Source organism: Electrona antarctica, assembly GCF_951216825.1.
Source record: "Electrona antarctica genome assembly, chromosome: 8".
In the NCBI taxonomy this organism is placed as follows: Eukaryota; Metazoa; Chordata; class Actinopteri; order Myctophiformes; family Myctophidae; genus Electrona; species Electrona antarctica.
The window spans coordinates 49,626,248-49,640,860 of NC_136789.1; the positions used below are offsets into that span (position 1 = coordinate 49,626,248).

Genomic DNA, 14,613 nt, shown 5'->3' on the forward strand with positions numbered 1-14,613 from the left:
GGTGTATTAAAGGGATAGTTCAGATTTTTTGAACTTAAGTTGTATGAATTACTTGCCATTAATATAGTGGTTGCAACTGTATTAATTGATTGCCTGAGTCCTGTGGTGGGAGTTCTGCTCTGGTTTTGGTGATATATCAAGTAGTTCCGGTCATTTTGTGGGGGGCACTGGGGGCCACGCAGTAAAAGTAAATTAATCCACAAAACTAACGTCATTTGTATTGTTGACCTATTTCTAAAATATTAGTGCAACTTCCGTTCTTTTTTTACCCCTCTATCACACAGAACTATGTTTTTTGTGTCCATATCACTACGCCCAAAAAATAGTTCCATGTGATAGAGGGGTCAAAGTTGAACGAAAGTCGCGCTAATATTTTAGAAATAGGTCAACAATACAAATTACGTTCGTTTTGTGCATTAATTTACTTTTACTGCGTGGCCCCAGTGCCCCCCACAAAATGACCGGAACTACTTAATATTGACCAAAACCAGAGCAGAACTCCCACCATGGGACTCGGGCAATCAATTAATACAGTTCCAACCACTATATTAATGGCAAGTATTTCATACAACTTAGGTTCAAAAAATCTGAACTATCCCTTTAACAGAACACAAGAGTAATTTTATTCTTACTAAAAAGGAGTGTGCTGAATGCTAATGAAATTAGTATTTTACCAAGTTAACTTTTACTTCTTCACTCAACTTTTGCAGGTCCATACAGGCAGGACAGGGACCTCAAACGGTGGATCAGGAAAGTGATGGCGACAGGCTATACCTCCCCGTTGCTGACGATGTCCTGCGGCGGAGTTTTCGTTGTTTCGCCCGAAACCCACAGACCCGTCAGCTACTACCCCATGTTACGCAACTTTATAGACTACATGGAAGACACGTATGTGGGGGAGCACACCTTGTTCCAGCCGGAGCTGTGGGGCGTGCACAAACGTCGCTCCGACAATCTGAGCAACAACTGGGTGGAAGGTAAGAACTTATGTATTTACTTTATTATTATTATTAGTATTAGTATTATTATTAGTAGTAGTAGTAGTATTTAAAATCTGTTGTATTTGCTTCAATATCATTGCCCTGCCTGCAAAACTTGTGAATGAAATGTCAATGGGCCTTCCAATGGGCCATGTGCACTATGTGCTGCATAGCCAGTTCTTATAGTCTAAGGCCCTCATTTATCAATTGAGTGTAAAATCTGCCCCAAATTCGAGTGTAGGATTCGTAGTACACCCACGTCGGGTCGGCATTTACAAAGTGATCGCAGACAGCTGATCCTTCCTAATTTCATTCCTAGCAGTAATAAATGTGACGGCTGAAATCAATCTGGCACGCCCTATGAAATCAAGCCTCGCCCTCGTTTTTGCGACATGAACAACTGCAATACGACCTGGAAACCATGGTTACAGGAAAAAAAAAGTTTCACTCGCTTGCCTAAGTTGCCTTGCTGCCCCCTCCCATACACACACACACACACACACACACACACACACAGACAGACGAATGCACGCACGCACACGCAACTTGTTGTATCTTAAATAAATAAACCTGCATGAATTAAATAAAGCTGTAGGACTACCCTGTCTGTTTCTCCTCTCGCTTCGCTTCCCTTGCTGCCCGCCTCACCCCCCCCGCACGCACGCACGCACATATCACAATTTGCAAGCAACTGTCACTGTGTTGTTAGTTGTATATTAAATTATTAAAGTCTTTATTCATTTAATATACAATATATAGAAGATATATTAGTGAACGAAAACCTGAACCTGTGAACCATGAATTATATAACAAATAGGCGCGCGCACACACGCTGCTGTTTTGCAAGGTGCATCTCCTGTCCTGTCTGTCTCTCTCTATCACTGTGGTCCGTCCGTGACACCGTGACCAATTGACCATGCACGTTCGACAATTTAAATTGCCTCGCTGTCAACTGTCAATTATATGAATATTGCAGCCAAAACCGTAGCCTCATGTGGCACTGGACAGTGGTGGTGGTATGGTGGGCTGCAGGCTGGCTTAGCCTATAAAATCTCCGATGCGTTCCCACTTGCGCTGGCACGGCACATTTGGCATTCGAGCGACGCGTCGGGTTTATTAAACGAGGAGGAGATTGCACATAGGCTACTGTAACTCCAGAAAGACATCGGCCTGCTGTAGATTCGGCTACAGTAGGCTACCCAAGTTGGGACTCTCCGCAGCTATACTCTCCAACGTCCCGTCATGGAAATATTTCAGCACAGACAGCCCAAATCCTTGCATGTATGCGCTCATCATGCTTGCTTGTAAAGTTGGAAATCTCCTACTAATTTCATATGACACAAAGACACATCGTTGATGTATTCCTTTACTTTTTTTTTCTTTTTTACATTTAGCCCATATACATACCTATACAGTTTTATATAAACATTTTAGGAGTGAATACATATGTTTCGATGCCTGTGACAGCCTCTCAGCTGGTCAAACAATGCTGCTCCGTTGTTCTACGACAGAAAAACAGGTGAGGACAAAGCGTACGACAGTTCCCGACCAGACGTGGTTTTTGTCTTGGCTCAAGTTCAAATTCAAACGTTGGCGCAAATCGTAAATGCCGAAAATTGCGGTAATTTCGGCGTACACCCATATTTTGGCGTACGCACGGTTGATAAATGAGGGCCTAAATCTGTTATTTTAGGTTTCCATCACAGATGGAATAACCGGATGGACAGGCACCACCCTTCCATCTGGGTGTTCATCCGCCGTCTCAAGGATGAACAGAGGCTGGTGTAACCCAGGCTTGAAATCATCAGCCTGTATTTAAAATAATTAATGGGATGAATAAATAAGTTAATTTTCAGTTGATTTAAAAGTGTTAGAAACAATCTAAAATGCTTTGAAATAACACGCATTTAAGTTATACAATTCTATCTAAAATGTTGCTCTGCAAGTCTGTTTAAAATGAAAAACAAGCTATATACATGAAAGGGAAAAAGTTGCAAACATACAAACCAGGGTGTCTAGCCTATTTCAGCACAAGGTTAAAATTACCTGGCTCTGTGACTGCCACCCTAGTTGGCCAATCAGTGAGCCTGTAAGAGTTTATGTCCAGCCTACCAGTGATGCTACTTCCTGTCAATGCAACACATGGTGCTATGCTGTAGTGAACAAACACAGAGAGAGAATCCTTTGCCATCTGCTTGGTAAGATTACAGAATAATCTTCCAAACCAACATTCCACATTCGTAATGTTGTTGGACAGCTCCTGATCTGTATATTGTGTCATTTTAACTTTGTAGAGCAGTATTTGACCGAATGTTGCCAATCACCGACCAGCCAGGTGATTGCAGTCTGAGCCAGATCATTCATTGATCAGCGGTGAGTGAGACAATGTGGATGGTTATCTTAGATGGAGTTTAGCCACAAGGTGCCAATGATTAATTTTGTGTACATGTTCTGTTTTGAAACAATCTGGTTTTATTTTGTTCTTTACTGAAGGAGTATATAATTTCTGTGTATGAGTATTTTGTGTTCTAGTAATTGAAGGTACATTTTTAGTGCATCTCTCACCTGTTGCTAGCCAGGGAGAGATATTAAGCACGTTTGAGCCATACATACCTTTGCACAACCTCATTTCATTTATGATGATTAAGGAAGCATTTCATGTATTTTTATTTTTGTGAAGAAAGGAAACGGTTCATTGAATAATTGAAGCTGTAAAAGAAAACAAGCGCTTTGAACATTTTGAATGTTTTCAATGTATTTGAAATACATGATTACAAGGAATGAGAACATGATTAAGTTAATTCATTAATGCAAGTTAAAAAGTATAAATTTATGCTAATTAATGGGAATTTAAAAACATGGTTTACACAGTGTGTGTGAATAACGCATGCCATTGGATCTTGTCTGATCTACTAGGTCAGGTTTTTATAGATTGGGTGATTCAGATTCCCCTCCTCATCCCCTGGAGTGTCACGTGGAACGGTGGAGAAGAGGACAGCGCATCCCTTCCCATTCCAAAACCTTCCAAACCCAACGATCCAACATCAACGATTCCCCAGATAAGAATCCCAGTGCATGCTGGGTGGCGAGCTACAGATCCGAGTCTGGATTCTGATGGTGTCTTCCCCTCCCTCACTGATCGTGTGGTAGGGCCAATCAGAACACTGTCTGATACAGATTAAAGGGCCCCAACGAACAAACTAAACACAAACTTTGGGAACACTAGGGTTTCATATTTTGCCGGCTTTTATTTTTGTTTATTATTTTTCATGATACTGTAGTTGTTGTAAATTTCCTATGTCCTTAATTGGCAACAATAACAAGTGGCCATATAACAAATTCAATTCATTGTTGTCTGTGTCATTATTGATGTGCATTGCACTGGCTCTTAAAAACTTAAGAGTGCTTCTGATGCTAGTCCAGGTATTGACAAACACGCTGTTGATCACTCCTACCTGTTCTCTATGGTAATTAGGGTTACACTGGTGTAGACCATGTGTGCCATCGCAGATCATGGGTCTCCACCACCCCAGCTGGAGGAGAGGTTTGAGAGTTTCTTTAAGGCTAAAATGTGTTGACCTCGCATTAATACTAGGCCTACTATAATTATTAAATAATTCATAATATTAATATTGTCTAATGATTTTCTCCAACAGGCTTTAGAGCAGGGATGTCAAACTCATATACACAGTGGGCCAAAATAAAGAAATTGGTACAAGTCGAGGGCCGGACTGTGTTTCAACACACGGGCACCGCGGTCATGAGGACGTCCCAGGCAAACAATAGTAAATGCATTTAAAACTGAAAATGCATTATTATTAAGCTCAGTTTCCTGTTCTACTTCTATGATCCTCACCAAGCACTGCTTTCATAGTATGTGATATGTGCCAATGCACTCGCAGTGAATTGTCGGACTTGTAGTATTATGGTGGTCCGTGCAATATACCAGAGGGCCAGTTCTAATACTAATTAAATATCATCCCGCGGGCCAAAGATAATTCATTCACGGGCCTGATTTGGCCCCCGGGCCTTGAGTTTGACATATATGCTTTAGAGGCTCAAGCGTCAGTACCGCAGAAGGAGAAGGACCCTGGACCAGTACTGCGATGCTGTTCAGTACTGCATCCACAACTTCATATATGCGCAGAATTGAGTAGGGTTACAGGCCCACCATAATATTTCTCATTTGGCCCCTTCATGGGAAAAATATTGCTATACTTTTCAAAACTTGTGAAATGAGACATTGTACATTTGTTGCGTTTGTTCACTTAAGTAAAATGATTTCCAGACTTGCCTGTATTTCCTGAAGTATTTTTACTGGAGTAAAATACATACTTTTTTCCCACCACTGTGCACGTGGTTCTGAAGTATAGGCTCATAAGTATAGGTCATTATGTGACCGCTGTTTTTAGGCCTAAACGCAAACTTTTGGTTTTAGTTAAAGTTAAAGGTAACTAGGCCTAACTAATATTCATATTTATGCAGCCCAATAAAGTAAATGGTACACAATTCAATTTCAATTAAATTGTTATGGGCTTATTGGCACATGAGAAAACATGTGTTTGCAGGCTTGAAATTACCCAGCCTGAATTTAAATGGTTCATGGGATAACTAAATATAGGCCTATTTAATTTCAGTTGATTTAAGGCCAAGCTACAACGAGCGCGTCACGTGTGCACGTGAAAAATATGCGTATAGTCCGCGAAAATAATCCATGTTCGATATGTGGCATGTGGGCGATCGCTGATTTGCTCAATGCACTCATTGTACTGTCTCCATTTGCCAGACAAATATTACTAATACATGCGCAAAAGCGCCAGATAGACACTTCAGAAACTGAACAATTTAATTTATGTGACTGGTTAGCCGATTTACTCATCTATACATATGACGTAAATGTTCCCTTAAATGTTTGTGTTGCCACAAATTAAGTCATATTTGGAGGACATTTGACCTAATTTCTACTTTCATTGTCCACTTCACCTCTGTCGGCATACCCTACCGGTCCTGTCCTGAGAGTCCTGCGGCTGTCTGAACGGGGAGGACATTTGACAACATCTGAGAAAATGAACGAAACGGCCATTTCTTTCGCCAAGGACTTCTTGGCTGGTGGCATATCCGCTGCCATCTCCAAGACAGCTGTTGCTCCCATTGAGAGAGTGAAGCTCCTTCTCCAGGTACAACATGCCAGCAAACAGATCTCGGCTGCCCAACAGTACAAGGGCATCATGGACTGCATGTATCGTATCCCCAAGGAACAGGGCTTCATGGCCTTCTGGAGAGGGAACCTGGCCAACGTCATCAGATACTTCCCCACCCAGGCTCTCAACTTTGCGTTCAAGGATAAGTACAAGAAGCTCTTCCTCGACGGCGTGGACAAGAACCAGTTCTGGAGGTACTTCGCCGGCAACCTGGCCTCCGGCGGTGCCGCAGGTGCCACCTCCCTCTGCTTCGTCTACCCCCTTGACTTCGCCAGAACGCGCCTCGCCGCTGACGTCGGCAAGGCCGGGCAGCGTGAATTCAGTGGCCTCGGAAACTGCTTGGCGTCGATCTTCAAGACAGACGGCCTCAGGGGCTTGTACCAGGGCTTCAGTGTGTCTGTGCAGGGCATCATCATCTACAGAGCTGCCTACTTTGGCGTTTATGACACAGCCAAGGGTATGCTGCCAGATCCCAAGAATACACACATTGTTGTCAGCTGGGCAATCGCTCAGACTGTGACTGCCTGCGCCGGTTTTGTTTCCTACCCCTTCGATACCGTCCGCCGTCGTATGATGATGCAGTCTGGACGCAAAGGAGCGGACATCATGTACAGTGGCACCATGGACTGCTGGAGGAAGATTGCCCGTGATGAAGGTAGCAAGGCTTTCTTCAAGGGAGCCTGGTCCAATGTGCTCAGAGGCATGGGCGGTGCCTTTGTGCTTGTCTTGTATGACGAGCTGAAGAAAGTCATGTAAATCGTTTTGTATGTCCACTGTTCATGTCGTGAAGTGTAACTGTAACATACCTTGTACATTTGGAAGGACTTAATGCTGCAATATTTATAGGGACCAGCTAGTATTTTATTACTAGTTGTACCAGGGGAATCCATTTAGAATTTGTTTCTTGGCCCATGTTCTGTTTAGTATTTTGTCATTGCCCCTCACCAGAATGTCATTCCCTGAACACAGGAACATTGTCGGAAAAAGTTAATAAAAGCAATTAACCTAAAAAAAAAAAAAGAAAACGGCGAAGATGACATTGTCGGCCAGAGTGCAGCAATCGCATATGAGACCAGTTTGAAGCAGCTTGTAACTTACCTGTCATTTCCCCTCACCACTTGCACTTGGGGAGATGCAGAAATTAATGTGGCCTGCGATGCTTCACCACCATTCGATTGCCAAATCAAGAAAAGGGGTACAGCATACGTCTTAGAATGGGTAAGGCTATTTTTTCCTTTGCCATTTCCCATATTTCCAGAATAATGTTTTTTGGTTTGTGTTAGACAGCTAATTGGGAAACTTTTTGATAATCTATTCACTCCCCTCCCCATTCCCTTGTGAAGTCTGGACGCAAAGGAGCGGACATCATGTACAGTGGCACCATGGACTGCTGGAGGAAGATTGCCCGTGATGAAGGTAGCAAGGCTTTCTTCAAGGGAGCCTGGTCCAATGTGCTCAGAGGCATGGGCGGTGCCTTTGTGCTTGTCTTGTATGACGAGCTGAAGAAAGTCATGTAAATCATTTTGTATGTCCACTGTTCATGTCGTGAAGTGTAACTGTAACATACCTTGTACATTTGGAAGGACTTAATGCTGCAATATTTATAGTTTGGTTTGTGTTTGACAGCTATTTGTGAAACTTTTTGATAATCTATTCACTCCCCTCCCCATTCCCTTGTGTTCACTGTAGAGATGCTCCAATGGACACCTGCTGTGGAAGTGGAATTCACAACCTCAATTTAAATTCGGAATGCAGGCTGGTGATTTCATGTTGGCCATAAATATTCTACTGTCTGGCAACAATTACCTGAAGATTGCACACCTGTTCAGGTACATGAACATGCAGACTGTGGACGAGACAACGTTCTACCGCATGCAGGAGTGGTACTGTGTTGATACAATACGGTCCTTCTGGGAGGAGCACAGGCAAACCATACTTGCCGGTCTTCAAGAAAAAGACGTGGTGGCACTGGGTGATGGAAGGATGGACTCACCAGGTATTTTTTGTCTAGCAACGTGTGTACTGTATTAGTTGTAGATTTTTTAACAAAAATAAATAATATTCTACCACAATTCTGTTGTTGCAGGGCATTGTGCACAGTACTGTACATACACAGCAATCGAGAATGACTCACGTGACATCATAAACATTGTTACGATTGACAAACGTGAGACTAAACGGAACTCGGTGGCTATGGAGAAAGAAGGCTTCATCAGAACTATGGACGCTCTGTTACCACAGGTTTCTCTAAAAGAGTTCTGCACTGATGGCCATGTGCAGATCGCTGCACTAATGGGTATGCAAATCTAATATTATTATACATAATTTTAGAACAAACAATGACACCTTATCGTTATAAATCATACTTCAAAATAATTTGACTATAATATCTGTTTCTGAAAATGTCTTAGATCCAGAACGTGGTCAATATAAGGACTCTGGAGTGAAGCATACACTTGACATGTGGCATGCAGCAAAGAGCTTGTCAAAACGCCTACATGCGGTATGTCTTGAACTTTGTCTTGAACTCTCCTGCCAATTTAGTCTATTTGTTTCATGGCTTTCCTTTATTTGTTAAATTTCATGATGAGTTAGTATCACACGTCCATACATTTGTTTTGTTATGTACACAGGCTGGAAAGGTCAAGAACCACTCAGAGCTACTGAAATGGACAAAAGATGTCATTGCCTGGTTTTGGATATGCTGCAATAACGCCAGCAACTACGAAGAGTTCATGGTATGTTTTTCTTTTTTAATGTATCTTAATCCAGCTTTTGAAGTAAGTCCATTACCTTGAGGCTGCTTTTTTCAGAGTTCAACCACTAGAACATAGTGCTCAAGTACAAAGCATGTTATGACAGCCTATAATAGTAGAGTGCTGCTGATTTAGGGTTGATTAAATGGTAAATGGTGCATTTATATAGCGCCTTTATCCAAGGCGCTTTACATAGATTCATAGACCGATGGCGGCGGAAGCCATGCAAGGTACCAACCAGCACATCGGGAGCAATTTGGGGTTCAGTGTCTTGCCCAAGGACACTTCGACATGTAGACAGGAGGAACCGGGATTCGAACCGCCGACCCATGGATCATTGGACGACCTGCTCTACCTCCTGAGCCACAGCCGCCCCTGTTGTACAGTTTGGCTTCAACCAGGCGCCTATAGGAGTCCATTCAACTCAACCAAGACTGTCATGACTGTCTGTCTAGTCTAGTGTCTGCGCATGCTCACACTATCTGTACTGCCATCTACTGACCACTGGCAGCGCACAGCTAGTCAGTGTTCTGAACTATTTTCACATAAGTCCATTACTTTGTTGTCTTGCTGCAAATACAATATACACACAATGCCTAATACGTATTTGTAATTGTGTGTGCTTTCAGGGTCTCTGGCGTGGCTTACTTTACCATGTCACAGGAAGGCATGAATGGCGTTTTGGGGCTTGCATACACAAACCCATACCGGAGGATCACATTCCAGAGAAGCCATGGATGGTTGCCGGTTCACCAGTCCACCAGGCACTGCAAGAAGCCATACTCAATCTTCGTTGGATAAAAAATGTGCCAAAGTACCTCAATTTCAGGTTAGTTGGTTTTATTGTACGTGGTATTTTCAGCTAACCAGTCATGATTTGATAAACTTATATCTTTGCACACTGAGATTCTGTGGAATGTAAAGTGCAATAAAATGTATTATTATTATCTATATGTCTGTGTCTATTTGCTGTCTCAAATAATGTAATTGCATTTACTGAAGATGTTTTTTTCTGCCACCACAGGACAACCGCTGACCTAGAGTCCTTTCATTCACATATGCTTATGTATGCCAGCAAGCGATTCTCCATTGACCCACCGGCCTATGGTGCAAGGACGTTGTTGGCAGCCCTCGACTATAACCACCACAATGCGAGACCCCCAATTGTAACCAAGGCGGGCAAAAATATGTAAATAAACCCTCTATTTATTTCTTTAGATGCAACATTATGTAAATATAATGTAAAAATATGTCATGAATATTAGTGCTGTGTGATTACACTTGACAGCTTGATGACACTAAACATTCTAAAACATTATTAGCCATGGCATGTTGTGGAACAAGAAGTCTCAACATTGAAGTGCCTATGCATATAAGACCAAGAAGAACTATGCCTACATCCCTGAACTTCAAAAAGCCATTGTTCGTGTTCGTCTGGAGTCTAAAAAAGGACTACCTCGTGGAAGAATACACAGGCCGGAGGACCCCAGACGGCTGGGACTTTTACCCCCCCATTCCACCGCCATCTGTTGACGAACTAGTCGCGACACAGCAAAGGAGAGGACAGGTACTTCATATCAAATGTGACATATCGGTAACACTCTGTACAAAATGTCCAAATTGTGCTATGTACTGTCAACATGCTAATGAATGCAATTCCTTTTGTAGGGCAACGAATGAAGGTACACCAGCCGTTTTAATGGAAAAATCAGTTTGACCACCGGGCCCAGGAAGAGACAACAATACCATCAACGGCAAGACCACCACGTATGGAACATCTACCAGGCTACTATCAAACTGAACAGGGCCTATCATCGTTGTACTGTGTCTAATATAGGTGTATGGGTCTAAAAAGACCTGGCATCTGTCTACAAGACATGCTATTGCTACCTATACTACATGCCTAAATCTCATGTACATATCTGCTGCTACTGAATGTTGCTACTGTTCAACGTAATGTACATACTGTACCATAGTGATTGTCAATGTCATTGTTTCTCTAACGTCTCAAAAATGCCATTACATTGTTACTTCAGCACCTAGCATTTGTCATTTTACCAGACTGTCTCATCAATATGCTGTGACTAAATCACATTGAGATAAAATTGTTACTGTTCATCTTTCTTTGTCTTATTGAGAGTATGTATTCCACACTTTTCGGAATATTGCAGGTACATACTGTACAAACAAATCAGAAGACTTATTAGGTTAAAAAAAAAAGAGGTTATGGCACGGTCACCACACTTTTATTCTAACTATGAGGGTGGATTCTGCCAATGCATTTCAATTGGCAGTGTTTTCTCGTATAAATATTTCTTTACATAATTCTGCAAATTGGAAAATCCACCCTCATCATTATGAATGTGTGGTGTGAGTGCCCTTACAGGCTACAGCACACCTGTAAACATGAAATTCTAGGAAAATAAAATATTGACTATCTAGAAGGTGTCACGTTTTTTGGTACAATTGTAAACATTTTGAACAGGAATTAGTGCAAAAATAAGATCTTGAACGATTTGTTTTCCTCCTGATTTCCTTTTTTTATTATACAGTAACTACTTTACTTATAAATACTTTTAAGAGTATTCATTTCGGAATATTGCAGGTAACAAATCAGAAGACTTGGTGTTTTTTTAAACTGCAAAAACATAACCTATCCTTTATAGGTTATGTCACGGTCACTGCACTTTTATTCTAACTAAGGGTGGATTCTGCCAATGCATTTCAATTGGAATGGAGTGTTATCTCTTATAAATATTTTTTTACATAATTCTGCAAATATGAAAATCCGCCCTCATAATCAGAATGAACATGTGGTGTGACAGTGCCCTTACAGCACACCTGTAAACATGAAATTCTAGGAAAAGAAAATATTGACTATCTGGAAGGTGTCAAGTTTTTTGGTACAATTGTAAACATTTTGAACAGGAATTAGTGCAAAAATAAGATCTGGAACAATTAGTCTGTGAGCCAGGACCCCAAATCTGGGGTCATTGTACCAAAGGGCTGAATAATTCTCAAAGTGATTTTTGGGAAGGTATACATCCCTAGTGCTAGGAAAAATGTGATAGCATTGCATCTGTGGTAGCTTTCTGTGTGTTATCACTCCATTTTTAACCACATGCCAAAACACAATTTTCCAAATCTGAATGGAGCATTCTACTTCAAACTGATGGTTCTCTCCTATTATTGATCATATGTTCATGTGTTACATATCAGATGTAACACAAAGGTTCCCTCTGTAAATAACTGTAAATATTTAAAACCATCTTAGAACATAAATTCTAAGTAAATGTTTTATGAAATTCAATGAACTAAATATAGTGTAAGTGTACAGTGTAAGTAATGCATAAGATAACTTTCCGTTCACCATTACATACATTAATATCACCTTTTAGTCCATTTGACACTTCTATCTGTTCAATACCAAACCTAATAATGCTGTTTCATATGAAGTTTTTGTATTTGTATTTGGGGACAATTTTAGCTTGGTTGCCCAAACTTTGGTAATTGGCATAATCCAAAAAGGCCACTGAGCGGCCACAGCGGCGAGCTCATTGGATTTTCATATGTGTAGAATGCATTCCTGAAGCTATTTTTCTTTTATATCAGGTCAATCTCACATGTTAAAGGTCTGGTCAATGCTACATTTCACCTATGGGAGAACAACAAATCAGAATCAGAATCAAACTTTATTGTCACATCACATTACAAGTAACATGGGTGAAATTCTTGTTGTGCAGGCTCATCATTGCAGTTAAAAGAAGACATAAAGTGCATAGTACATGACTAATCTACATGGTACAATATGTATGCATATATAAAAATAAATAATAGTGATGTAGCCTATGTGTATATATAAAGTAGTCTCTACTAAAAGGAGACCAATTCAGTTCAGCGTCACCAGTCCTAGTTCTTGTTCAGCAGTCTAACTGTTGACAAGTAGAAACTGTTCAGAGTCTGGAGGTGCTGCTCTTGATGCTCATGTAGCGTTTGCCCGGCCGTGGGCGCGGCAGTGGCTTGAACAGGCTATGGCTGGGGTGATGGATGTCCCTGATAATGTTTTCAGCCTTAGCCACACAACTCTCGTGTATTTCCTGTAGTGGGGAAAGCTCCCCTCCCACGATGCGCTGTGCTGTTCGCACTACTCTCTGCAGTGCTTTCCGTTCTGCAGCGGTGCAGTTCCCGAACCAGGCAGTGGTGCCACTCGTCAGAATACTCCTTGGTTTTGCTGACGTTTAGAGCCAGGCTGTTCTCGTGGCACCACTGTGTCAGCGTTCAAACCTCTGCTCTGTAGGCCGTCTCGTCATCGTCGCCGATCAGGCCCATCACTGTTGTGTCGTCCGCGTATTTGAACACGACGTTGGAGCTGTGCGTGGCTGTACAGTCGTGTGTGTACAGTGAGTAGAGTAGAGGGCTCAGCACGCAGCCCTGGGGGGCTCCTGTGTTGAGGGTCAGGTTGCCCATCCTCACCACCTGACGGCGGCCGGACAGAAAGTCAAGTATCCAGCTGCACATGGTCGAGTGCAGGCCTAGGTCCTTGAGCTTCATGTCCAGTCTGGTTTGTTTGGTATGATGGTATTAAAGGCAGAACTGTAGTCCACAAAGAGCATCCGTACACATCTGTTCTTCCCCCTCTTGTCCAGGTGGGAGAGTGCAGAGTGTATATACGGCCAAGGCAACTTCATCGTCAGTTGATCGATTTTGACGATAAGCAAATTGCCATGGGTCCAGTGTGGCAGGCAGTATGGAGCAGATGTAGTCTCTCACCAGTCTCTCAAAACACTTACTGACAATTGGTGTCAGAGCGACCGGTCTCCAGTCATTATGTGGTGGGGTCAGTTTTGCCACTGTATGTGTTATCATTTATTTTACAAGTTAGATGTGTTATTTGTTTGTGTTGGTGTGACAGTAGTTGCGTGTGCAATGTATGCTCTGTTACTGCCCCAAGAACAGTTCCCATGGCAACGAGGGCGGATCATACAATCACGGAGACATTATTACAAACCAGCGGCGGCTGTGGAGAGAGAGGTGCCCGAGTAAGACAAACGTCAAACAAGCGGAGAGACGCAACACGAGAACGCTACAGGCTACAGCTACAGTATACGGATTGGAACGCCGGGGAATTACGGAGAAACAGCAGACAGCCGAACAACCATTACGTGCCACGGAGCAGCAAGTTTGGACGTCCAGGTTGTGGATCGGCGGTGTCGGCGTGCACGTTTTCTCCACCGAGGCGGCAGGCTGTGAAAGAGGGGACGCCAGTTCAACGCAACAGAGGGGCCGAGTCTCGACTAGCCCCTCTTCGAGTTAAGTACCCCCTCTATGACCTGACAGCGTGTGTAATGTGCTACTGGAGTGTTGTTTTAAACGGACGATTTTAGTTATAGTTTTATCTCCTGTTTGTCAGCCACTGAGACAACTACTCACTGTTTGGATTATTGTATTGGCCTGGTCGTTTGCATGTTTTTATATTAACTTTTATTTAGTTCTTATTGTTTTGTGTGCTGTGTTTTGCACTGTGTTTTGCACTGAGACCTATAGGCAATATTAGACCAAACCCACTGACGCAGGTTGTTTGTTGTTTGACCCTTATAAGGACCCCCCCAGAAGAACGAAGGACAGAAGGCTACTATTAAGGAATATATGGACGGAATGGACAAAAATAAATGAACA

The 14,613-nt window shown here is 42.3% G+C and overlaps 2 protein-coding genes and 1 long non-coding RNA gene across 3 annotated transcripts; all 3 read left to right on the forward strand.

The window, feature by feature from the left end:
• The first annotated feature begins 3,123 nt into the window (after positions 1 to 3,123).
• On the forward strand, positions 3,124 to 5,619 carry LOC306928246. The gene is made up of 3 exons (XR_013790660.1): positions 3,124 to 3,178; positions 3,275 to 3,353; positions 3,897 to 5,619. It is a non-coding gene; the product is annotated as an uncharacterized lncRNA (long non-coding RNA).
• A 324-nt stretch (positions 5,620 to 5,943) lies between these two features.
• Positions 5,944 to 7,206, forward strand: LOC306928237 (ADP/ATP translocase 1-like). Its single transcript, XM_079508203.1, has one exon. The coding sequence runs from the start codon at positions 6,047 to 6,049 to the stop codon at positions 6,935 to 6,937; it is 891 nt and encodes a 296-aa protein (XP_079364329.1). The 5' UTR covers positions 5,944 to 6,046; the 3' UTR covers positions 6,938 to 7,206.
• A 689-nt stretch (positions 7,207 to 7,895) lies between these two features.
• LOC306927652 (uncharacterized protein) lies at positions 7,896 to 10,982 on the forward strand. Its single transcript, XM_079507455.1, has 8 exons — positions 7,896 to 8,177; positions 8,268 to 8,477; positions 8,593 to 8,684; positions 8,815 to 8,919; positions 9,567 to 9,766; positions 9,962 to 10,126; positions 10,260 to 10,504; positions 10,606 to 10,982. The coding sequence occupies exons 1-7, from the start codon at positions 7,931 to 7,933 to the stop codon at positions 10,294 to 10,296; spliced, it is 1,056 nt and encodes a 351-aa protein (XP_079363581.1). The 5' UTR covers positions 7,896 to 7,930; the 3' UTR covers positions 10,297 to 10,504; positions 10,606 to 10,982.
• Positions 10,983 to 14,613: the final 3,631 nt, after the last annotated feature.

Excerpts from the sequence above, each read along its gene's own strand:
- LOC306928237 (XM_079508203.1), top strand. The coding sequence starts at position 6,047 with ATGAACGAAACGGCCATTTCTTTCGCCAAGGACTTCTTGGCTGGTGGC.
- LOC306927652 (XM_079507455.1), top strand. The coding sequence starts at position 7,931 with ATGCAGGCTGGTGATTTCATGTTGGCCATAAATATTCTACTGTCTGGC. Across the intron at positions 8,178-8,267 it reads TGGAAGGATGGACTCACCAG|GGCATTGTGCACAGTACTGT; the intron begins GTATTTTTTGTC and ends CTGTTGTTGCAG. Across the intron at positions 8,920-9,566 it reads GCAACTACGAAGAGTTCATG|GGTCTCTGGCGTGGCTTACT; the intron begins GTATGTTTTTCT and ends GTGTGCTTTCAG.